This window comes from Drosophila ananassae, chromosome 2L (assembly GCF_017639315.1).
Source record: "Drosophila ananassae strain 14024-0371.13 chromosome 2L, ASM1763931v2, whole genome shotgun sequence".
NCBI lineage: Eukaryota > Metazoa > Arthropoda > Insecta > Diptera > Drosophilidae > Drosophila > Drosophila ananassae.
In genome coordinates, this window is record NC_057927.1 from 9,096,018 (window position 1) to 9,121,954 (window position 25,937).

A 25,937-nucleotide genomic window follows, 5' to 3' on the forward strand; every position below is an offset into this window, starting at 1 on the left:
GCCCGAACTAATAATTAATTTCATTGATTGCCCGGGGGCTTAAGCCCTAAGGTTCCCTTCCGAACCAGGGCGCCAAGATAAATGGCCCTTAAAATGCGCCAAGTATTTGCTGGCAACCATTCATCAAGTTCGGGCTTTGACAAAAACTAAACAACTCAATGTGTGTACGTGTGTTGGTGTGCCACTGAAAATGTAAATGTGTGCGCGCTAATGAGCCTTAATGGCTTTTCACCCGAAAAGTAGGCAACACTTGTGAAAATTTTAATTCCCCGACACACGCACAGCGGGAAAGGCCTGCTAACACCTCAGCCATTTGATTTATGAGCCACTAGCCCAGGAACCCCTTAGTTGGCCGAAGAAAATCTGCAGGAGCCGCCAGCAGCTTTTCTCAGCTCTATGAAACACTTAATGGTAATGCATAAAAACGCACTTAAATATTCCCACGCAATTAATTCAGCATTCGTCGCTGTACCGCTGTACTGGTTTTCTCTCTGGCGTCTTTGCTTTGTTTGCTTAATTGGTAAACATTTTGTTACATTTTTACGAGCGGCAAGGTGAAGGCAGCGGCAGCAAATCAACCACTCACTCTAGATACGCGCATATATTTATAGGGAGTCGGTATACATCATGCAGAACAGCATAGCACAGAAGTCGCTGCACAGTTAATGGAGCAACTTTTAACAGCGTTTACAGCACACACACGCACCCAATTTAATATGGCCTTTTTATTGTTGCTCGCTACTTGCCTTTGTTAATTAAAACACAAACACGTGCAGTACGCATAAAATATTCAGCAGGGAGTCCCCTACCTATAGCCTATTCCTATGCCCTATGCCAAGAGCCAAGTCCAATGGAAAGTGATATCATATCTCTCACAGCCCTAATCCAGCATGTATGCCTAGGCAGTTGCCTAACATTAATTACGCAACACATCCCAATTGGTTTCCCTAATATACTAAAATCTCTTGCCTTTGAGAATCTCTCTTTTTAAAATGAGGGGCATCCTTAAAAAATTATTTTTCGAATTTTTTCGTCAAGCCCAATGTAAATTTAATCCATTTAGCGAGTCGTTTTCATTACATTTATGAGGAAAATAACATTTTGGTTTTATCAAAATATAAAAAAATATACACGTACGTACGTCTTTTTGAAACGAGTAACAAATACTAAAAAAGGAAATGGTTGTTTCGTGCCCCTTTGGCTGCTTTGCTTTTTATGCCTGTTTGCTTTAACCGGCAGGAATATTTCAGTTATGCTTTTTTCGCATGCCACCATCCTGGCAATCATATTCGTTTATCCTTACAGCCAGATCCCTTTCATGTCTGTTTGTTTGTCGTTATGTGCAAAACAATTTCATGTCCCGTTTGAGCCCTCTCTAGTTGGTTGTGGTGCAACATTTTGTGGCTGCCAAAAATATGCGTATGGTTGTGCTAGTGCCGAAAAAATTCCACAAGGGTAATGCAGAGGAAATTGTTTGAATATGTTGGTAAACTCTAAATTGTACTTTAAACAAAGGATTATTTAAGGAGTGCCAGAACTTCTGTTTATGGAACAAGACATATATAAGTAATTTTTTCAAAAAAAGTATAATTTTCAGAAGCACCCTTATAAAAATGTAAAAAACGTTAATGCATCCTCACGCCTTGTACATCTGCCCCATCTTCTGGCAGGTCCTTTCCGCTTTCAATGCCAAAAATATGTAAAATTGTGTTTGGCCCGAAAAATGGAAACAAAAACATAAAATGGTTTCGTCATGAAAGATGCAAAAAGCGTCGACATGCCAAAGGATAACCCAAAAAATGTGTGAAGACGAGGTGGGTGGGTGTGCAAAGGGAAGAAAAAGGGCATCATGTGTACGAAAATTTCATAAGCGCAAAAATTACTCGAATATGAAATATGAATTTACGCTTTAAGCTGCTTTCGGTGGCCGAAGCACTTCTTTAATGTGCTGAAAATGTGAATTAAATTGAAATGGCCCCGGACCGCGGCGCACTCCTCTGAATATTCCGCATCTACGGTGGTCTGCGGTCAACCGAACTTCGCAACTGAAATGCGAAATTCACCTTGAACAGCCAACAACGGAGATGATGTCCAGAGCAGTCGCCCAGCTGCCGCAATCAACTGCACAAGAGTTGGCAAAAATCTTGATGCAATTATTCATACAAAACGCAACACGCACGAAACTGAAAATAAAACGCAGCGCAGCGCAGCAAGTTGAGATGCAAAACATTTCGGTTTTGGATTCGGTTTCGGTTTCGGTTTGAAGGTGCATACAGACTGAGTTGAAGGTGTGTGCCCAGCGGCAACAGCTGCGATCGGATGCCCTGCGATCTGGCATCTTGAATCTGTCCCAGCTCCACTGATCCTCCACTGACAGTTTTCCTGGGAACTGGTCCTCTCCAATGCGAAATTCATTTGTCATGCTTATAATTGTCTCACTCCGCCGCTTCGTTGGCTCGCCGGGCAAATTGCAATTTAAAGGGGCTGCCTTCGGTGTGTTTCTTACTTTTTGTATTTTCTCCTTCAGATGCTCTTGTTGTGCGTGGCTCGCAGATTGGCAAAGGCAGCAATTTTAATGAAAACGTTTTGGCCCAGCCCCACACTGGCAGAAATTTAAATTTAGGCCAGAAACAAAATAGGCTAGCCAGGGGGAATGTGAAGAATTCTTTTGAAGGAACTATTTTTAGCAACTAATTAAAAAGTAACAAGTTTATTGTTAATTTTAGCGAGTGTGGGCTTGAGGGTCTCCTTTTTCCCAGTGCACTTTCAAGCCAAGTCTGAGATCTTGGGCTGCCTTCACGTAGCCCTTGGTTTGGGGCTGCCGCCTGTGTGTGGGGCCGCCTCGATTGCTGTCAGTAATTATGCTTAATTTTTGGCTGTTTGTTTGTATTCTTATTTTTTACTTGGATAGCATTTCCCGGGGCATCGGTGAGCGGGCAGTTCGCAGTTCTCGAAGGCGAAGTGAAAGGGCATTTGAGGCAGTTGAAACATTTATTTCGGCTGCCCAGGAATTTCGAATCCCCATGCCATCCCATCCATCCGGGCCCATGGCTTTTGTCTGTATTAAGTTGTTTGGCAGCTGCTGCTGCTGATGCTTTTGCTTCCGTTGGATTGAGAAAATAAGAACGAGGATGAGTGGATGATGATGCCCCCAGTTCGTTGTTTAAAATTGAATAATGCCCGCTCATTTGGTTTTATGACATTTCGATAATGATGATTGTTTGTGTGTGCTTTGCCTTTGTTCTGGCATTAACTTTATAAGGAAAACAAATTGTTGTAATTTGGCGGCAGCCGAGAGCGCCAAGACCCACACAAAAAGCACCGAGGACAGCAAAAAGGCCAAAAAGACCGCAAAACTCTGAGTCTGTCTGAGACATTGACGCGGTAATTCAATGCAGCGAAATCGTATAATTCCCAGACAGCGGCGATCAAAACGCGCAAGAGGGCTAAAAAAACAAGGCAGGAAAAAAGAGCAAAGGCTGAAAATGAAATCGATCATGATTGAAATCGAGCAGACCAGAGTAGAGCCGAGCAGAACGTCTCTGCAACTTGAAGTTGAGCAGGGCGAGTGTTTTGTGAAACATCAACATTTTGACAGGCACACAAATCCTCTTGAAAATGAGATTTATAAAACACAGACCCCGCCGACCGGCAACCGACAACCATCAACCAGCCAAGAGCAACCGGCAACAATAAAAACCCAAACCCGGCCCGGCGAATAAGGCAAAGTCATTGTCAGTTGCGCTTGGCTGCAAAATCTTAAAAGCAAACAGAACAAAAAGATACATATATACAATGTACGTACCGTACGGTGCGGTTTAATGTGTAACATGTAGCCAGGTTGGACTGTGTGCTGTGTTGTCCCAACTTCGATCGTATTTATTTTCATTTCCAAGACATTGTAGTGTCATTTCAGCGACCGCAGCATGAAAAGCAAATAAAGAGCAACAAAAAACCTGGCATCACATTGCAACGCATCCCGTCCAAACCGATCCGATCCAATTCGATTCGATTCAATCCGAATCCAGAATCCAGAATCCGAATCCGTGGAACAATCCCGGGCTTTGCTGCAGCTTTTAATTAAGCCAAAGAGCAACTGGTTGCCTGCCGGACGTCTTCGGCTCCGACTTCATCTTGGCCAGCTAAAAATACAGAAAAAAAGCTTAGCACAAAAGAAGTAAAAAGCCAAGAAAAATAATTTATCTGCCGCCGCGCGTGTATCTGTATCTGTATCCGTATCTGATTCTGTATCTGTATCTGGCCCTGCAGTACGTTGTTGTATTTGCTTTGTTTGCTCAAGCTACAGTTTATCTCTGGCCCTCCCGTTCCCTCAGAATCTGATTTGGATTGTGAATCCACTGCTGAAGTTGCCCCGCTGAGCCAGCAACACCCCAGATATCGCCAGCTCCCAGTGCGTTTTCGTACCCTAGAAAGGTGGGCTTTCCAGGGTAAACTTAGTCCTAAACATTTAAAAAAGTATTCCCCTGAAAAGACCCGAAATTCAAGACCCACGATCATAAAGGGCATGATATTAATATTTTTACTTGAAAGTTTGAAAGAACTACTTGCATGTTAAGGTATCACAAGTTCGACAGAACTCCACATTTTTTTTTTTTAACCAAACCCAATCCAAGTCAGAGCCGGGGCTCAGCCCGGCAGCATCTCACGTTCATGCGTGGCCACATTTTTTGCCGCGCTGCCTGCGTTTTGTTCGTTTTTATGGCAATAATTGCAACTTGATGACTTAATTGCGGATGCAACTTGTTTTCCAGCTTCAGCTTTAGCCTCGGCTCCAGAGGCAGCACCCCGTATGCCTGGAAATTGAATTTTTCCACCTGGTCTGTCCCGCCCGACCCCAACTCCAGCTCCAGCTACGACTCTGACTCCATTTTTTCATTCGTTTTTAAGCAGGATATGCTTTCATTACTATAGATGGCTAGTAGATAGCGGCGAATGGGTAGATCTGGTGGGGGGGCTGACGGAGATGCAATTTTCCCCATTGCATAAGCAAATAAAAATTCATTAATTTATGACTGCCAACGGGCAGAGCAAACCAACCAAAGTTGCTGGCTGGAGAGTTTGGAGTTTCGAGTTATTTTTATAATCGCGGCAACGTGACATTTATGCGAGTGTTCATGTAAATGATTATTACGTGCCGCAGACGCAGACTCCCTGCTGTCTGCCCCGCTTTGCTTTTGGCCCACGGAACACCTCCTGCCACCGCCAGTGCCCGTCTCACTGTTTGCCGAAGTAGATTTCATTTGATTTATTTGCCCCAGCAGCACTATCGCCCCCCTGCTCTCGACAGCACCAAAGTAATTTTATGTTTAATTAAAAAGAATTCTGCGTCATTTGCTCGAAGAGCAGCCGGAGAAACTTTGATGGACATTTCTGCTATTCACGCTGTTTGCTGTTCGTTGTCGATTGTTGTTTGTGTTGCTGTTGATATTTATGTTTAATTATAGTTAACATGTTTTGTGTCCACAAGACACACTAGCGGAGCCAGAGGCGCTGGCGGAGGGTTAAATGGAGCCAAGTGGGAATGGTCGTTAGGAATGTCTATGTCTGTGCACGACTTTGATGTTCGTTTTGTAATTACTATACGTTGCGTGGGCCATATTCAAATCGGGTTTGATGTCAGCCTTCAGATACAGTGCGTATCGGAGCTTTAAGACGGCTGTCTATCATTTGCTTTTAGTTAGGCAGGCTAGTTATAGGATAGTACGCACTTCCGGACAGATCCGGAAGACAGATGGAGGACCGCAGCTTTGCATTACAACAAATGAAAAGATCGAGTTGGTGGAAATCTCCTATAAAGCCACTTAACTTTGATTGATTGCTTTACAATCAGAGGCTCTCTCTTGTTTTATTTTTATAAACTGCAATTACGGAAACCCCAAAAATACACAATTTAATTAACATTTCTCTCCTCTTTCTTTTCGTTCCAGGTAAGTCAAAAGTCGAACCCTCTTCTTCCATATCGAAACGTTTTGTCAGACATTAAAATCGAAACGTGGGTTAAATGTAAAACGTAAGTGACTTCAACTTCCCCCGAAAAACTCCAACTGCCAACTGCAATATATAAGCTCTCCCATACAAACAAAAAAAAAATCCAGAAAGGGAATCAAAAATTGATAAGACCCGCCCCGCTACGTAGGGAGTTTAAAAACTCATTTAGTGTCCAATCAAGCGGCCATAAAATAAAGTCAATAAATCAAGCATAAAAGTAACAAATGCACGGGCAGCTCTCAGATAACACGCACATTCACAGATACAGATACAAGTGAACAGATCCAGATACACACACACCCCACCCATGCCGCCGTTCACAGACTGCATTTCAATAAAAATTCGATACGTTTTCGGGCTGGGGCCGGGCGAGATTGAGATGGGGGGAATCAAAGCCCCTGCCTCCTCATCTTTATCAAGGTGTGATGATCACTTGCGTGCCATCGGCGCCTGACTTGCATTTCAGTTTTCAGTTTTTAGTTTCGGGGAGCATCCCCACCTCGCCACCTCGGCACCTCCGACTCTTTAACTTCTGCCCCGGCCCAGGGCTGCCCTTTGGAAATTCAATAAAAATAAATCGAAATGTCACAGCGCTGCGTGTTTTCCTCAAGTGTGAGGTCCCGCAGCTCTCAATCTTCCCCTTAAAAATAACAAAAGGAAAACCAGAAACTGTAAATGACATTGTGGACAGCAAAATTCATTGGAAATTTAATCCGCCACCTAACTAAATATATTAATTTCACAAAGTGGGAAATTAGTTGGCCTAAGATGCTATCGAATTACGCTAGAATACACAGGTGAAAGGTAATATTTGGGTCATCCGGGTATTAGTTGTTAGTTTAAAACATTGACAACGAGAACCTAATATTTATTTTATGGATTTGTCAGCATCTCCTGGCATTCTTGAATCAACAAAGCATTTTACGAGCATGCGTAAATATTAGATGGTGTCACGGTTTCAGATCAAACGGATGCGATTAGTATTGTTGTGAAAGGCTATTGGGGCATAAATTAATATTTCTCCCTGTGGGTGTGTGGGTTTCGATTCAGAAAAAATCAACAATCGATTGTATGCGACCGCACATAAATCCCCGAAATGAGAAATGTGTAGCACCCCAGCATCGGTCGTGGGGCCTCATCAGCGGGGGTCTGCCACATCTTTCCCTCGGTCGCCCTGTCTCTTTCGGCCGCCAATTTACCCTTCTCTGTCTGAGGGCAAAAGACTAGCCACAAATTGGTCGTGTTCAGCTTTAAATCGTTTTACGTAGTTTCCATCGAGACAAGTTTCGCGGCCCCGTAAATGTTTGCCAAATGTGGCGCTGTTTGTAAATCACGCACGCTGCAAGTTGCACGCAACCGTCCTCGTCGTCGTCGTCGTCGTCGATCGATTGCCTCTGCGGCTCTGTCTCTTTCCTCAATCTATACCCTTCTCTTTCTCAGTTGGAGCCGTAGCCCCCCACCGCCTGACGATCGGCCGAGTATGTTAATCTTGGTCAGCCGTGACTCGGCCCCTTCGCTCCGCTCCTTTAACCCGACGCAGTGCAGCACATGGGTTAAAATTTATGCGCTGTTCAAACGGCGCGTAATAAATTTGTTTGCTCCTCAACTGTGTGCGCGCATGTTCACTGAGGTTGTGGCAGCGGGGGTGGGCGGGGGCGGATCTGGGGCTAAACGAAAGCGGGCAGAGGAGCTGTCCCAATCCCAATCCGAACTCCAATACCAATCCAGATTCCGAGCCCAGTTTCCAATTCCAATCTCAGTTCCAATAACCAAACTTTTCCACTCGAAAAAATACATTTTAAAATGTGTCAGGGCTAGATTGTAGAAGGAATAGATATTTTCCTTCAGATTTCTTTTTAAAATGTTTAATTGGCTAGCCGAAATTGGCTCAGCTCTATAAGTAAATATGATATAATTTCTCACAGTGCAGCAATCCCATTGCTGCCAATGGCCACTTCATTTTGTAGCTTTTAACAGCATTTCAGCATTCTTCTGTATTTGTTTATCTAAACGTTTTATTCATTTGTGGGCCTGTGCTGTTGCTCCTGGGCCCTGTTCTCCCGTCCGTGCTGGGTTCCCGTGGCATTGCTTTATCTTTTGGTCAGTCTCTTGGCCCTGGCTGCAGTTCGTGCTGCCTGTGTTTTCAAGGCGGCCTAATTGATGCGCACTTGGTTGGGCAAAATCCCAGCCCCCAGCACCAGGCCCCTCAAGCCCCTTAATCCCTGAGATGTGTGTTTTCGCCAGCGCGGCATCTGCGCATGTGCAACATTCACACTTGGCTCGGCTTGCCCGTCGCCATCTCCGGAGTTGATTGCACATTTTATTTGCGCATTTATTTGCATTTTTTCTCACACCGCCGCCGGTTTAACTGGAGCCCAGTTCCGTTCCGATCCGTTTGGTTTTGGCTTTGGTTTGGGGCTTCGGTAGGTTCTGGTTCTGGTTCTCCGGAGTTGATGGTCCCCCTTGTTTGTTTTTGCAACGCCACTGCCCCATTGCCAATGCCAATGCAATTCAATTGTCTTCGGGTTGAGCGCATTTCGTCTTGGCCTTCTTCATTTGTTTGTTTGTTTTCCGCAGCAACTGGGGGGTTCGAGCTTCCTTGGGTTCTCATGTTTGCCGCCGCCGGACTGATGCCGATGCCGCCTCCTTTAATAGTTCATTTAGTTTGCATTTTTATGAAGTCTTTGTGTGGGTTGTGTAATAAATTTAACTCAAGTTTATTTATGTGCCATCGCCGAGACATTTATCACTCAATTTGAAGGCGTAATTGGGCGCAAAACGACAGGAGGCTGCCACAGGAGTCGCTGAGTCGAGTCGCTGCCGAGGCGGAGGAGCGACTGGAGCCCAACTGGAGTCAAGTTAAATCAACTCCTGACGACTGACAGCCGATATGGCATCTGTGTTGCATATTTTGCATATCGTTATGCAGTTGCTTTTCCTCTTGTCTTTTCCGCCTTTTGTTTGTGGCACTCGATGCAGTTTCTCTTCTTGATTGGCAACGCCTGCGGAGCCCGAAGTTGGCCAAAATTGGATGATCCCCGCTAAGGGGACATGATCTTAACGGTTTTGCGATTCGTGTCGTGAGGAGACAATTTAAGTTAATTTGCATATGACACTTTTTTGAATGATGTCCACGTTGAGGGGTGCTTCGCACTCTTCGCGCTTTTATAAAATGCAAATTAAACACCAGCCGCAATTCCCAAAGTGTTGCAGACCTTACGGATCCATTATAGACTTATCATTGGACAAATATATCACCTCTATTTAAACTTCTCTATTGGCATTCCCTCCTAAATATGCTAATGAATATCCATAAACCTATTAAATGGAAATTCAGCTCCCACCTGACCATTTTTGCATACATATGTCAAATTGAATGATTCGAAAAATGTCCGAAATTAATTTACTGCTTCATCAAGCATCAATTTTGCCATTTCCCCACTCGAATTGTTTCCTGCCCTGCCACTTCCCGCTTCCCTCTGGCCACTTGCCACCTGCCGCCAAAGAGCGCCCCTCGAATTTCAGAACCCAATTTTATAGTTTCCATAGAACATAGAACAATGCAAACTTTCGCACATTCAAATCTGCTTAACAAGGGAGATACAGGCACACCTGAATGGAGATAGGAATTACTCCCACTCTGCGGACACGTGTAGTCTGCCACCGGTGTTTTAACCGTCCGAGGCATCAGCGTATTTAAACAATGGCCAGCAGCGCTGAAAATGTCGTTTAGCAACCAGAGAAAGCATTTAAACAATAAATAAGCAATTTATGCCACAATGGGGCAGTCTGAGTGGGTGGCTGGCCAGTCAGACGGGTGGCATGCAAAAAGGATACAAAAGAAATTGAGCTTCATTCAACACATTTTGTAATTTCATTTCATGAAAAGGAAGGATCTGACATTTGTTGGTCCGATGCCGAATATGATGTTTTCGAAAGTCAATACTTAAAAAACAAGTTAACTATTTTATAGTCAAAGTTCCCAGACTAAATTAGAACTGCAAGCCGCTTAAAAGAAAATTTTTTTACTCCAAAGAGGGTAGTATTTAGTCGACTACCCCAAAGTGAGACACAGACAAATCAACTGTTTTGTTTTTGTTTGTCCCGCCGGCAGCAACAGTGTGTTTGACCGAAAACTTTTGCCTCCAAATTGCAACGCTGCTCTTTCTTTTTCCCACCTGCGACTCCCCCAGCAGGCTCTGTTTTGTTCATTCCTATTCCGAATCCGCTTCAGCTTCCGTCTGGCATTTGTTGCTGTCTGATTGCCCGCAAAAGACTAGTGGCCAGTGGGTGCCATATACATATAGAGTGCCGGATCGGAGCAAACAGGAGCACCACCAGGAGAAACCGGGAGGAGCCTCGGCATCAGTTCTGGGAGGGGCGGAAAAAAAAATCGAATTTCCCGTGCGGACTGATTCGATTTGGCGTTGCAATTTCACGCTGTGTTATTGCAAAGTGGCTGCAACTGTCGGCGCCAGGCAGCAGCTCCTCTCGACCGCCCCCTTGAACCGCCATCTTGGCCATTCTAGCCACTCCGGCGATTCGAAAGCCACAGCGCCAAACTCACTAGTCCGCTCGTCCGTCCAGAAGCTACCAAAATAGCAATTTCGATGGCGCGCAACAATGGCCAAAAACGAGGGAATAGAACAAAAATTCCTAACGAAACCAAACCGAATCAAGCCAGGAAAAAAATCTCATTTAGTGACGAATTAAGCGCCAAAACAGACAGGCGATTCAGTTTGTCAGACAAGCGCTAGACACCGACATAGATACTGGCCAAGTAAAGTGAGAGAAATGAATGGTGAACATTTCAAATGGCATTTCAGAGTTGAAACCACAATATGGATATTACCAACAGATACTCACGATTGGGGGTAGCTAAGTAGTTACCTTTGAAAGCAGCTTTAATTTATAACGAGGCTTACGGATCTGGTGCGGATTTTTGCAGTGCAGCAGGTTCAGTTTGAGGTCTAGGGCCCGGTTTTGGGTTCGTTTTCGAGTTTCAGTTTCGGTTTGCAGGACCAGCCGGGGCGGTCACCGAACGGGAGAAGGGCACTTGTCAAGTGCAGGAGGGAGGCAGTAGATGAGTCGGCACTATCTATGGCCCAACATCGATTGGTTTGCCACGGTCCAGGGTCCTTTGCCCCCTATACCCACTCCCTTCGCGACTCGTTTGCTGTTTATGGCCTTAAACGCCATTTTGTGCGCACTCATTCACGCCACGGCTTGACATCGCTTCTCAGTCCTCCGGCATCCCGGCATTGTCGGTCTGGTGCAGGATTCAGGAATCCGGGGATCCATTGTCTGCCACGAGCCAGCCCCCAACTGCCACTGCCACATCCGGATCCACTTCCTGTGGGTGCAGGCACTCGCCCATTCTGACAGATTGTTGCAAGGGCAAGTGCAATATTAGAACATGATTTATTTATGCAATTTTTACCATAAAGCGAGCAATTTTCGTTCACTTTGCAGTGCAGCGAGTTTCGTCCGCGCTTCCATTTGGCATTTGTCTATCATTTTCGAGAGAGAGCGCGAGCTTACAATTTGTTTTCGCCCCGGATCGGGGGTATATATCCTCTTGTAGTACCGTCATGTCCATTAGTCGATGTGTCGGCACGTCAATTTGTTTGTGTCTGTCTGTCTGACTGTCGGTTGATGATGGTTTTCCACCATCATCCTGCCGTTCTATCGACGGCTGACTTGCAGGGTTGGCGCTCGGAATTATGATATGGCGGAGTTGAACGGCGGATTCCGCAATCCTCCGGAGTTTCGGGCCGAATGAGTTCTTACTGGTGCACTCGCATTTGGCAATTAGCCGCGGCATTCTGACTGTAATTAGTGTAGGGCCAAAACACTGAGAGGGTTAGCTAATGGAATGGTTTTAAAAGCAGAAGCTCGGAAATGCTGATGAATGTATCTTCTCGGTTGTGGATAGCAGATAGTTATGGTTACATCGTATCTTTCAGGAGAATCTTGCAGGGTAGTAGTTTGGTGGTTTACCTTCTGAAATAAATTCATAATTGTCAAAGGAAAAAATAAAGGAGTCAAGCCATGTTGGCATGGTCCTTATCCATCAAAGACTCCCCCCGACGTTACACTTGGGCCAAATCACATACCCCAGCTCATTCATCACACAATCCCCACTCCTTGGCACTTTTTCCTGCTGGAATAACCAACGCAATCAACCGCAATCAACACGAAGAGCCAAGAGCAATAAAAAAGAAATGCATAATCAACATTTTTATCATTAGCGATAGAGAGAAATATGCAAAGCAGAGCGAAGTAGGAGCCGGACATTTCATCCTGGCAAGGGGGGGGAAATAAATGAAGCGCATTATAAATGCCAGAGTACATGCTAACTACAACAATTATCCTTAATGTTGCCATTAGGGGCGGGGGAGATAAAATATCCTTGTCCGCGGCTGATCACTTGCTGAAAAGAAATTCAAATTAAAATGCCTCGTCCCGTGGTATGCAAAATAGTTTCAATTTTCCATCGGATGGCGCAGCAGGAATGCTCATTATTCAAGTGGAAAAGGAAATCTACTCAACGGAAGTGGGGAATAAATATCGAGGAATTCGGGACAGCGAATCAATATCTCCGCCGGTCACGAGTGAAATTGCAGTTAATTATGGAGCACAGTGGCGCGTTTTCCCGTCCAGCCTTGCGTTTGCCTGTGCCTATTGATTCACGCTAATAAAGCTGGCCTGGGCCGCTAACAGAGGACAAACGCCTGTTAACAAGGCGCCGGGACACGCGATCGACACCATTACCAACACCCTGAAAACAAGGACCTTCGGGGTGGGCAACGGCCTCCCCCCCCGCGGATATCCTTTCGGTGTAATCAAAGCCAGCTGCCAACTAGCGTCTGCATTCCATTTACCTTGCTCAGAGCACTTTTCAATTATGTTATTAAAACAAGCAAACGGCCAGTTAAGGACCTTTTGCCAGGACCTGCCCAAACATTGCGTGTCTGCTCGGCTGCTCGGCTGCTTGCCTTCCCCCGCTCACATATATCGTTAAATGTGTAATTTCAATTTTTTTCCCCCTTTTTCTGAATTTCTTAACAGCCAGTAACTCATAAATGCTGCACAGCAATAGTAAATGGCAGTGTGGCAAACATGAAAATTCAATTATGAATACCCGACTTAAGGTTGACGCCCCGTAATTTCCACTCCCTACCCCTCGAAGTGGCCGAGTCTGTGGCTCAAGGCAATTTGCATGGGTAAATATTGTAAATCTATGACGGGTTTGCAATCATTTGCAATCGGAGAACCGCAGACGGAATGGAACGGAACGGAAAGAGCGCTCGCACAGACATCGTCTAATTATGTCGAGGAGCAAACAAGATACTCGTACAAACGCATGCAGCCAACAGATGCAAATAAAAATAAATATTTACATTCAATTTCGACAAACCAGCGAGCGCCAACTTGCCAAAGGAAAATTGTGCGTAAAAAGCAGGGGGAGCGGAAGCGAGAGCTGGAGCCGGAGCCGGAGCGGTAGCCGGATCGTGAGCGTTCAACGCATATTTGTTAACCTCAAGCAACAGACCGAAACCGAACCCCAGGCAGAACCAAAACCTGAACCCAAACCTGAACCACACGGAAAGAAAATGAATTCTTGCTATGAAAGACACCCAGGATTGGAAAACCTTTGGGATTCAGGGTTCCCCAACACCGCTAATTTTAAGGTCCATCTATTTGCTGTGGATATGGCTCAACCTTTTAATCATCTTCAATGATTTGCTATAATTTTGTCTCAGTGCCGAACGAGTTCGATAGCGATGCCGCCCAGACAAAATCGATTACGGACTGATTGACTGAAATGCTGGGTCCCCTGGGCCCGTGGAAGGGGTTGCTGTAGGTTAAGTTTGGCATATAGATATATCGCTATCGCTTTGGAGGATATATAGCTATGGCTATGGCAACTGCATCGCGGAAAGGCTTCGACGACTGACAGTTAAAATGGTAATTGACTTTTGCGCGGAACCGCAATGTGTTTGTAAACTTGTTGCCATGTTGTCTATGTATACAAAAACAACCCACTCTTTGCTTCGCTGGCTCGGATGGTGGTTCTCCTGTTGCAATATTGCTGCCCCACGCTCTGCCCCCGCAGCTCAACTGGAATGCGATTGCAATTTCGCAAAATGCTAGCATAAGCCAAGGCGCACCAGCTATGCTCCTGCTAGCTCGCCATAATGTCATATTAGAGTTTATCAACTGGCACGGCTATGAAAATTTAGAGCACAGTACCGAGCTATTCCGGCTCCCGATGCTTCTGCTTCTGCTGCTTGCCTGCAATTTTCAATTTCGCGCACACTTTGCACAGATAATAGAAATTTCTTTCTTTCCTCGAGTTGCCGCCGCCGCTTTCCTGCTTCCCAGCTTTCCCGCTTTTATGCTTTTCCCTCTGCTGCTTCTGCTACTGCGTTTATTGACACAAATCGCAAACGCATTTGGCATAAGTACCGGCCAACAAGCTGCCTGCTTTTCCCTTGGCCCACACACCATGCTCCATTCGTACTTATTGTTTTTCCCCCCTTGAAGTATCTGGGTTATGAGTGGTTTAATGGCAGAAGCGAGCTTTGTTCAGCTTTGTTGGTTAGTGTTCTGGCCGAAGTCCTAGTGTAGGAACTATTTCCTAAGCTGCTTACGGAGCTGTGTAATGCCCTGCTTAGACAATTGTTAAAGGGAGAAAATTCAAAAGGGAAACTAACTTTAGCAGCTCGGAATGCCAACAAAGTTTGATGGAACTATGGGTCCTAAAAATATGCAAATATTGAAAGAAATGTACCAAATATTTATAAGATAATATTGCTAATTATGCAAAAGCACTTCATTCAGAGAACCGGCTAATCAAATGCCCGCCGCCAACAAGTCATTACCTAACCAAAGCGGAAAATATTCGCATAATTATGACTTCAGCGGTTACAGTCTGGCAAATTTTCCATGTGAATGAATTTCGCACAATTACACACGCGTAGGCAGGACAGGATAGGAAATCGCAAAAAATAAAATAAAAGGGAACAAATAAGAAATATTGCGACAGGGGGTGTGGGCTCATGTCAGCACTCGACGGCGGAGGCAGATCAACTTCATTCACAATTAAGCTAAAAATACAAGCCCCCAGCTGGATGAATAAAATTTATTGTCAAGTGCAGAGTCACAGCATTTTCAAGATGTGTAACAGTCTCGCACTGTAGCCGAAATAATTGAGCAGCAGGGAAGCACCGGGACAGCCGGGAGCGTCGGGACCGCCGGGAGTAGTCTGGTTCAGGTCTAGAGGTGTAACAAAGCGAGAACTCGCTGGGAAAGCCAGCAACTGAGTGGCAGGCAATGGAAATGGAAAATGGGAACGTTGATGGGAGGAGTCGTGCTGTCGCTCACAGAGAAAAAATCCGAAAAAAAACATTGAAATAAAGGGAGGGCTGGGTCGGCCAAATCAACAACGCAATCTTAATGAAGGCAATAATTCAAACAAAATGCAAAATTCCCTCAAGAAAGTCAAGTCAAGTCAGAGTGGCTGGCTGCGTTGAAAAATTGCCGCCAGTGAGAAGGAATTCCTTGTTGAAATTAAATTTTTACAAAATCAAATAAAATCCAGCGTGCGCCAGTGGCAGTCAGTCACTCACCAGCTCGCCAGCAATTCCCTCGGCCCGACTCCCTCGATGTTTCTCTTATTAATTAGTTTGTATATTTTTGGCATACGAAATTGTTAAACATTTTATCCCTGCTGCAACAGCACACATTAAGTGGCAACATTTGTCAATTTGTTTTGGGTTGTAATTTTCGGTCCACCAGAGGTTTTCGGGGACTCCGGGTCAGCTTCGGTCCCTCGGACCCCTGTGTGTTTGTGTGTAGTTAATGGCCGTACATTTGCCTAAATAATGAGCCACCGGTGTATTGCTTTGAATTCGATTTGGCTTGATTAAAAATATATTTCATTGTCGAGGACCGTTTCTGTATAAGTGGGTCGTCGTCATCGCCGTCGTCGTGGGTGGATCGAAGGCTGTGAAAATGAAACAAAAGCCATGGGGCAGCTGGGAAGCTAATCAGGCAAACGTGGCACACTTCCTCGATGAGGTGAATTCATTAGCCCTGGGACGGGGATAGTTGATTTTCCGGAGAAAGGACAAATGAGTCAAGTCGTAAGCCAGATGGCATTGAGTAATGTTTTTCGCCTTTGGAAGTGGGAAATTAGTAAATTTAAAAGCTCAGAATACCTATGTACTTCCCACTGTGATAGATATCCACCTCTAGATTTTGGCTTCTCATCCAAACTTCGAACGTGTTTACTCAAATCCAGAGCTTCTCATAATTAAAAGTAGAAAAATGGAAACTCTCGCCTATTTCCTTTTTTGGCTGGCAATGCAATTTTCACTTTTTCCTTGTGTCGCTCCGGTTTCTCGTTTTGTCAAATAGCCTCAAGGCGGAGCAAACAGGGCAAACTTTCGAAATTTAACGCCGGTCACAATGGGGCGCATCAAGAATTGTTGCCTGCCAGCCGCAGAACGCCGTAGAACAATTACAACAACCGGGCCAGGAGCAGGAGCAGGAACAGGAGCTGCCGCTTTTTCGGTCTTATGCAAACAGGAAACGCATAATGAACAAAGTCCGAGTCCGAACGAGTCGCTTACAGCCCGGAGAGCTGGAAATGCTGAAAATACGCCGGAGCACGCGACTCCGGCACTCACCGGAGTCGCAGGGTTCACGGGTCTCCATACGCCGGCTCCTGGCCGTCTTTCATTCATTCATTTTTGAGCGGTTTCGTGGTTAACAACCGCTTCCTTATCCTTATTATTTTAATGCCTGCGGCAGCGTTCCATCTTACTTACATTTTTCTCTCCATCCCGCTGCTGCCGTGTTGTGGTTTAAATATTTTAACTACTGCACTTTGGCCAACGAAACACTGAAAACTTTTTGCGCCAAAGACGTATTGGGTTTTGGCCAGGATAGAATATAAATATTGTTTGTTTCGTGCCAAAAGTAGGCACTGCCTACCGAGTTTCCGGGCCTACTTTATAAAGAATTTCCATATTTATTTCACTTACCTTACATTAGAAATCCTCCCATTTTTCGCAAGTGTACTAGTTGTCTGTCTGGAGCCCTGGTCTTTGTGCCCATAATTGGGGTTAACTGCGTTCAGCAGGTGAGGCAGCTCCTCCGGTTGGCATTGTGTGCCAAAGTGTGCCAAAAGGAAAGTGCTGAAGTCGACCGTGCTGGGGTTTAATTTTCGGTTTTTATTTTTTCGCATAGCTGCAATTAACTTCAATTGAAAGTGAAATTGAATTGGAAGAGACTCCGAAAAGAACACAAAGCCAGAAACAAATCAAACGAAGCTGCAATAGACGCTGTGTTTTTGACAGAGTGTCGGAGTTGACACGCATGCTGGGGAAATTCAATTAACCATTTTTCAGCCATTCTTCTGCGCTTGTGGCCCTTTTCTCTCAGGTATTCCCTGTTTCGCCGTCTCATCGTCGATTCAGTTGATAATTATTTTTACGCGCCGAGTTGCAGGGTAAAGTGCATTAAAAATGCAAATGGCAACACTTTGCCACTTTGATGCCAGTGTTGCCCGTGTTGCCAGTGTTGTCACGTTGCCGTTTTATTAATTTATTAAATTAAAAACAACGCAAAAGGAGCGTCGAACGCGTGGCCCGGCCGGGCGGGCTCCACTCTGGCATGTGTAATTGTAAATTTATGAGCGTGCCACAAATAAAAAGGAGACAAGCCCAGGCCCAGGACTAAAAAAACAGGGCAGAAATAAAAGCAGCAGCAAGAGTTCAACTGGGGCGCACTGTCAATCGTGTTGCATGAATTATTAATTATTTGCTTTTCGCACACACACGGATATATTTAAAAGATACAAAAATACACAAAGCGGCGGCAGTGTTGCAATGCGGCATTCGGCTGTCAACTCTGCCACTTTGACAAGGGAAATACTAATAAAATTATTAACCAAAATGGCTAAAAAGGCATTCAATTCGTTACGTTGCCTTGCCGGTTGCCAATAAAAAGACTGAAACCGAAATTAGTTTAATCTAATTACCTGTCACGCTTTATTGTCTTTGGCACAAAGAACGAATGGATTTTGGAAAATGAAACAAAATGAAAAGTCAATGGTTAGGATTTTTTCACTTGGCATAAAAAAGCAGGGTGGAGGTGATGTCCTCCCTTTTGGATAGGTAATATGAGAGTCCTACCCCGGGGTCCTTGCCACGCAGGACTCACCCTCCGCCTCGGAGCTGTCTTATTTATACTGCGTTTTTCCCTCGGGGGACATGGACCATGGCATTTCGGCTTGGTCCTCTCCAGATTCCGCCCTTTGTGAATTATTCAGGCCTCAATCGATGGCAGGCCGAGCATCTTCTCCGTGCACTATACCATAACACCACGCCTTCCGCCCCCTTTTCACTAGCCCTCAGTGCTGCTGACAGTTTATTTGGCAAATTGCTTGCATGTAATATGAAACTTTTTTCGAGGCTAATTTTAGTTTGCCCAAGGAACCCCCAAAAAAAAAATTGAAAAGGAAAACGGGGCAAAGTTGTCTCTGGGTGTGTGCTAAATCGAAAATCTGAAACACGCGTCTGAAGCCAGCGTTGAATGAGGCGGCAGGATAGCGCAGAACCATGATGGCTGGCAGCAGAAGGAGCAAAATGGAGGATTTGTCCAATAATACGGCATGACTCAACCGATTTTCACGTAGAATTGAGCAGCGCCGGACTTATCTTCATTGAAATATCTTGGCAGTCACCCCAAGCCCTCAAAAATACACAAAAAATGCAAAATAAATTCCAAAATATATGTAAATATTAAGGGGAAAGTCGCGTCTCAGTGCACTTAACCGCAACCCCTTGTTTTTGGTACAATCTCTGACCATAACTCATGGAAAATTTTAAATTCGAAAATCTCTTTCTGCGTGAAGCCAGGGGGAGGGATAATGGAGGAACAGCACAGTTATTGTTGCGTTATAAATCTAATTAGAATATGTGCGCTCGGGCCGGGCCCGTATCTGAATATGCACGTAGACCAAACCAATTCCAGCAACCCCCTTTCCCAGGATCGCCGCCACTGGGCTCATTTCATATGCTCACCGCATCTGGCCGCATCTGAAAATTGCCAATGGCGCCGCTGCGTCTGGGGCAATAAATTTGATTTGTTTCAAATTACAGTAGAACGCAAAAAATTGTAAACTTTTTTCGGAGTATTTTTTGGGCTGAGCCGAGCAAATCGAATTGAATCTGTGGCACGAGAATCTCTCGAGTTGCGGTTGCTCTTTGTGGGCAATTTTCATAATTTACATAAGCAAATCAAATTGCGAACGTAATTCGAAGACAAAGGACTGCAGCGAAAAGAAAGCGAGTCTGAGCCGGGCTTAGAATGGAACTGTGTTGAGTGGATGCCGCAGATTTTCTCTACTCCGGCTTTTCTTATTCTGCGCTGCTTGTCCCGGAAAATTGTGTCATCCATGCAGCTCTTTTGTGCTGCCAATGCGTCAAAGAAATTTGGCTCAAGTAGCAGGAGAAGAGAGTTGAAAGGATTGCCACAAAAAGTACATAAAGTAAGAGTTTTGCGAAGTGTGAATCCCTTTGAAGTGAAAGTGTTCAATATGTGTGCCACTTTTTTGAGCAACACTACAACACAATCGATGTTTATTGGGGTTACCGCGGAGGGCTTTAAGAGGCTATCTGAAATCCTTTTTTAGGATATTTTTCACGCCTTTTGTAATTCTTCAGACATATTAGAAGCATTAGTTTTAAAAATCGTACTATTTGTCTTAAATGCAACAACTCTATTCACCAACACTGCCTCGGTAGACATCTAACGAGCTTACAGAAATGCAAAATGACAGGTAACTTTTTTTTTACGTGTGTGTGTCGTGATTAATCTTAGAGAAAAATTGTGTTAAATTTCTGTACAAATTGTATGAAAAGTCAGAGTTATTCAGCGTATAATTTTCGTAAGACAACAAAAGACAAACAGTGACAAGAGACAAGAGAAACTGGGAACTAAAAATTGAAGGCACGAGCTACCGGCGGAGGGACCCCACAGAATGAAGGAGCCACTCTAGGAGTAGAGTCGGACCACACCAGACGCTTCTTCTCTAATAAATCGATTCACAGTTCACTGAGATCTGAAATCCGAATAGAGCTACCTTTTCATCCAGATTCCCAGTTTAGGAACTCCCAATTCTGGCGTTCAGTTTGCTGTCAACTCTTTGCTTTCTTGGAGTGGCAGACAGAATAACCGGAACACACAACATATTCTTTAGCAATCTGCGCGTACCTACGCACACATATATATGTAGATATATGTTGTTTGGATCGTGAGACCAGGCCGCGCGCATCGGTAGCAATGTCCACTGCTCTGGCAGCAGCAGCCGCAGCAGCAGCAGCGGCGACGGCAACGGCAATGGCAGCGGCATCCTCAACCGCAATTAGCAACAGCAACAGCAACAGTAACAGCAACACGACTAACAACACACCGACGCCGGCAACAAATAGCACTAGCACCACTAGCACCACCACCACTAGTACCACCACCACGACCACCACCAAGTCCACATCGACAGGGATAGGAACACGTCAGGAAGGAGAACCAGGAACAGAAACGCAAGCGGAGATGAAGACGGAGAAGGACAATCAAGCCGAGATCCAGTCGGAGATGATATACACGTCGAAGACCATTGAACCCACTACGAATCGAACGGAGCTGGAGAAGGAGCTTCAACCCAATCCTGATGCAATGGAAATCAACATGGTGGCGGCGCAGCAGCAGCAGCAACAACAGGATCAAGAGCGGATCCGAATTCGCAACCGCGACCTGGAGCAGAGTGCCCCGAAGCCACGTAGGCAGCGTAAAACCACGGTGGTGCATACATGCCCCCGCCCACCGGGCGGCTACAAGTACTCAATGGAATTCCTTTACGGAATCGGGACCAGCATGGCCGGTATGACCCTGAACATACCGACGCCATCTTCGATCACGCCCAGGACTGTGCGCACCACACCTCCATCCCTCACCACCCACCTGCCACTTTTGTCCTCCGTCGGGATGTCTGCCTCGCCGCGTCCCAGTGGTAGCTCGCCAGGGAACCGCTATGCAGGTGGAGCCACTGCAGCCGGAAGTGGTGCGACGGGCGCAGCGACTAATTCGGCGGGATCAGCAGGTGGAGCAGCATCCTCTGGGGTTTCGGCCGCTCAGTTCATATACCAGGGCTATCTGCCCAGTGGACCACAGCGTCGCCTGTGGCACACAGAAAACGCCGTCTGGCAGTTCGATCGTAATTATCCCTACAATCAGGGTTACTCCTCGCAGTATGGCATACCCATTATGCCGTTGGGTTTCGAGCACACCTATGGTGGCCAGAGAATCATCTATCCGGGCTACTACAATCAGGCCACGGGCGGACTGCACACCGCTCCGGTTCCGGGAATGCCTAGATCAAGTAGGAACCTAACACAGTCGCCGCACCAGACCTCTCCAGCACCGTCGGCGGCCACGACAGTGGGCAGCGAAGCTGCAGATGAAGCTACCAGTCCAACTACGGGAAGTAGTCACCACATAGCAACCGCCTCACCCACGCCCACTCCGGCTAGCCCCGCCACCACCTGGCGATATGGAAGGCCTGGTCCACATCGGGAACGTCTGGCAAATGTCCGTGGTGGAGCAGGAAGTGGTGCCCCAGCATCAGGATCTACGGTGTTCCACCGGGAGTCTAAGACCTACTACAACAGTACCACCGGAGGAATGGGCGGTGGCCCGCGTTACAAACCACCCTTTGACCAACGAAACGTGGGTAGCAATCGAAACTATGTGGCAGCCGGAGTGGCGACTGGAGCGGCGAGCACGGGAACAAACACGACTGCAAGCCCCTCAGCCGGTGGCGCCACCTCCAGCGATCCGTCAACAACGAACCAGAACCGCAACTTCCAAGGATCGGGCAACAACTACCAGAGGCTGCGACATACCAACAAGCGTGGCGGGAAGAATCCCTTGGGCAAGGAGAAGACCTCCAATTCTTCGGGGTCGCTGTCGACTTCCTCCTCAAAGTCCCATTTGGGGCGACCGAGCTCAAGTACGTCTATGTCGCCCAACAAACATCCTCAGAGGACTTACCGGAACAGAATGCGCTACAATGCCATGGAATCTTCAGAGAGGAAGTCCTTGACGGTGGGGATGGCAGTACCTATTGGAACTTATCAGCCACCCCAGCAGCAGCAACAACAGCAGACGCCGCTGCAGAACCAGCAGCAACAGCCGCAATCGGCTGTGAGAAGGACCCCGAAATTCCAAGGTACCTATCAAGGACATGCAGTGGACTACAACAAGCCATCGCCGGCCCAGAGACAGACGTCACGCTACTACCAATCCAGGCACATGGACGCCTATGTTTATCAGCCTGGGCACTATATGGTGTATGCCTCGGGACTGGGAGGCGTAGCTGGAACAGTGGCAGTCACTGGAGGCGGGAGCGGAGCAGGTGCAGGTGGACCGGGATTGGGTGCAGCAGGTGGAGCAACCGCGGGAAGTGCGGGAGCTGGAGGACTAGGAGGAGGAGCCGCTACGGCCACGGCCAGCAGCGCCACCTCGGAGGGCGAGCAGCCGCTGGAAACGGACTTTGATCAGCGCCACGATTATGCTGACTTGGGTCTGGATCCAGGCACTGGCGGCTTCTCCTCCGACCTGGAGCCGCTCGGCTACAGCAACAACAGCCACACCATGAACAGCAGCCACATCAACACGCACCAACACCACCACCCCCACCCCCACCATCAACACCCGCACCACCAAAAGCAGATCATCTCCGAGTTAGATGCCCACTCGTGCCTCATGTCCCACGCCAGTTCCGACGCGGAAGAGCCGGACGACGGCCAGTCATTCATCAGCCTGGCTCCCAGCCTAGACAGCGACTGCTCCGAGAGCGAGCTAAGCGACGCCTCCGTCGAGTCGGTGGTGCGAAAGATCATGGTGAGTTGCTTGGCACTAGCAACGGGAACCCAAGTCCCAGAGCTGAGTGGACCCAATCTGGTGCCCTACGGCGACATGCACCACCTGAAAGAGCTCGAGCGAAAGTCACAGCAGACGAACGGATACAGGTGCCACCCCCACCACCAGCAATCGCACCTTACTGCCACCATGCACCACCCACACCTGGGCCTGGGAATGATGGTGAGTCCCCGGAGTATGGGAGCCTGCTGTGGCGACATGGAGGACTTCGGAGGCTACAAGCTCGATTCGGATGGCTTGGACGCCCTCGACACTGGCGGAAAGGCTAACCTCAAGGGCGGGTACAGCGACGAGGCGGACTCCATTTCGGTGGCTTCGAATTTATCTTGCAGTCCGTCAGCGTGTTCAAGCAAGAGTACAGTGGCTCCGGTGGCCCACAAGGCTAACATCATAATGGTAGGTGCTTCCTCTAAAATAGACAAACACAGATACCCTCTCAACCCCACGCAGGACGACTTCCAGGAGGATGAACTGCCTCTGGTCATACATAACCGCTACTGGAGTGAGTTCTTCGGCTACACGCCCGCCGATCGCTTCCTGCTTCGTGCCAAACTGGTGGAAATGAGGCGTCCGCCCCACACAGTGCCCAGTCGCACCAAGTGGGAACCGCTGTCCTTGTCGATCTGGAAAAAGTTCCTGGACGCCCAGCAAACTCGACACATGTACAAGATCAAGATGCGCCTGTGGCGCTTTATCTATTCGGTGACAATGGTAAGTGACGGGGGAAATCCTTTATGGGGGTGAGCAGAGAACTAAGATGGCCGCGCAATTCCAGACCACCTATCCACGATATGGCCTTTATTTGGTTGGCTCCTCGATATCCAACTTCGGGTCCAAGTGCTCCGACATGGATATTTGCATGCTCGCCTGTACGAATCCCAATATAGATCCCCGCATGGAGGCCGTTTACAATTTACAGCTGATGAGAGAGCTGCTGAACCCCACCAACGTGTTCCAGGACTTTAATCTTATCGAAGCACGCGTGCCCATATTGCGCTTCACCGATCGCCAGCACAAAGTCGAGGTGGACATTAATTTTAACAATTCCGTGGGGATCAGGAATACCCATCTCCTGTACTGTTATTCCCAGCTGGAGTGGCGTGTCCGCCCGATGGCCCTGACGGTGAAGCAGTGGGCCCAGTACCACAACATCAACAATGCGAAGAACATGACCATATCCTCCTACTCCCTGTCGTTGATGGTGATCCATTTCCTCCAGGCAGGCGTCAATCCTCCCGTGATACCATGCCTACACAAGCTATACCCAGACAAGTTCGGCCTTCTGCAGCCCTGTGATTTCGGATACGTGGACATGAACGAGGTGATGGGCCCGTACCAGTCTGAGAACAACCAGAGCCTGGGGGAGTTGATGCTCAGCTTCCTGCACTACTACAGTATTTTCGAGTACGGAAAATATGCAATTTCTATACGGGTGGGTGGTGTGTTGCCCGTGGAAGTGTGTCGGGCATCGAACGCACCCAAGAACGATATCCACCAGTGGAACGAGTTGTGCATCGAAGAGCCGTTCGACCAGACCAACACGGCCCGGTCAGTGTACGACAGCGAGACCTTCGAGCGGATCAGGGCCATATTCCTGGCCAGCTACCGTAGACTGGAATCCACCCGGAACCTTAACTCCATATTCGAGGGCTATGACGGACCCACCATTCTGATGCAGCCCCCGACGACTGAGTCGGCGGAGAGTGACTTCTACGAGAATCAGCTGCTCACCCTGAACAACCGGGGATCTTCGAGGTCGAACAGCGAGATGCCCTCGCCTAGGCCCTCGAAACTGATGGTGGACAAGGCCACAACGGCCGTGTGGAGCGATATTAACGGAAAACCGGAGCAGAAGGAGGTGCCTCCAGATCAAGTGAATGTCCCTGGACAGCAGAAGATGAACCTCCAAAAGATGCACGCCAACTCAGATGACTCGGTGGCCAACACAGCTGCCGAGCCACCACTTGCTTAGAAACCACTAACAGCGTCTCTCTCAACACAAAAATCGAACTAAACTTACAGACACACCACTCAAACAGCATACTCTCCTCGAAAAAAAACGAACAGACTAAGAACGCTCTAAAATCATATATATACAATATCAATACCGATAATTTTTTTATACAGCAATCAGAATCTCCCCCTATCAGGACGTAAAAAAAATTGAAAGGTTGTGAAAGAAAGTTTTTTGTAGAAGTTGCCGAGCGCGGATTTACACCGATTTGAAAATTTGACGTTGGATAATTATGTGATAATGATGAGTAGGTAGAATTTATTGGTAGATTCGATTCACCTCTAAGTGAACTGTCAATGTGAAATGACCAAAATAAAAAAAATCCCAGCAACATGCAATCCATCGCCAAGCAAAGTCGGTCGCAAAAAAACCACTAAAATAGTGAAAAGCAAATTGAATTCATAAATATAGAAATAGCTTCATGAGTTTTGCGCACCCATACAACGATCAACGATAAACGAAAACAATTTTTCACAAGCTTCAAAAGCAAGAAAATTGCTAACAAATAGGCCTGGAAAAAAATGTTAAAATTTCACTAGAAAAAAAAACATAAAAAATTAAATTTCAAAATGTAAAAAAAATCTAAAAAAAAATACAAAAGAAATGCAAAAAAAATAATAGATAGCCAGCTAGAAAAAACGCCGAGTTGAGGTAGAGTAGCTAGAGTAGCAAATAGTAGAGTAGAGAAGAGCAAGGAGTAAGAAAGCATTTTTTGTCGAGGCAGGGACATCAGTTTCATACTTTAGAACTTTTACACTTTTTTATGAGGCCACCTTTCGTATGCTCCAAAATCGACAAAATGAAACAAAACCAACCAAAAATCACAAATACCCAGAAAACCCTAAAAAAAAAAAACAAAAATCAAATGAAAATTGTAACAAAAAAAGACAATACATTTTTG

At 46.5% G+C, this 25,937-nt stretch overlaps 2 protein-coding genes across 2 annotated transcripts in view; both read left to right on the plus strand.

Annotated features, from left to right (window-relative positions):
• The window catches only part of LOC6500852, a 106,973-nt gene that overhangs the window by 16,334 nt on the left and 64,702 nt on the right, over positions 1-25,937 (plus strand). The gene's annotated exons all lie outside the window — the stretch shown is intronic.
• Positions 19,844-25,914, plus strand: LOC6500851 (poly(A) RNA polymerase gld-2 homolog A). The gene is made up of 3 exons (XM_014911274.3): positions 19,844-23,418; positions 23,473-23,733; positions 23,798-25,914. The coding sequence occupies exons 1-3, from the start codon at positions 20,368-20,370 to the stop codon at positions 24,992-24,994; spliced, it is 4,509 nt and encodes a 1,502-aa protein (XP_014766760.1). The 5' UTR covers positions 19,844-20,367; the 3' UTR covers positions 24,995-25,914.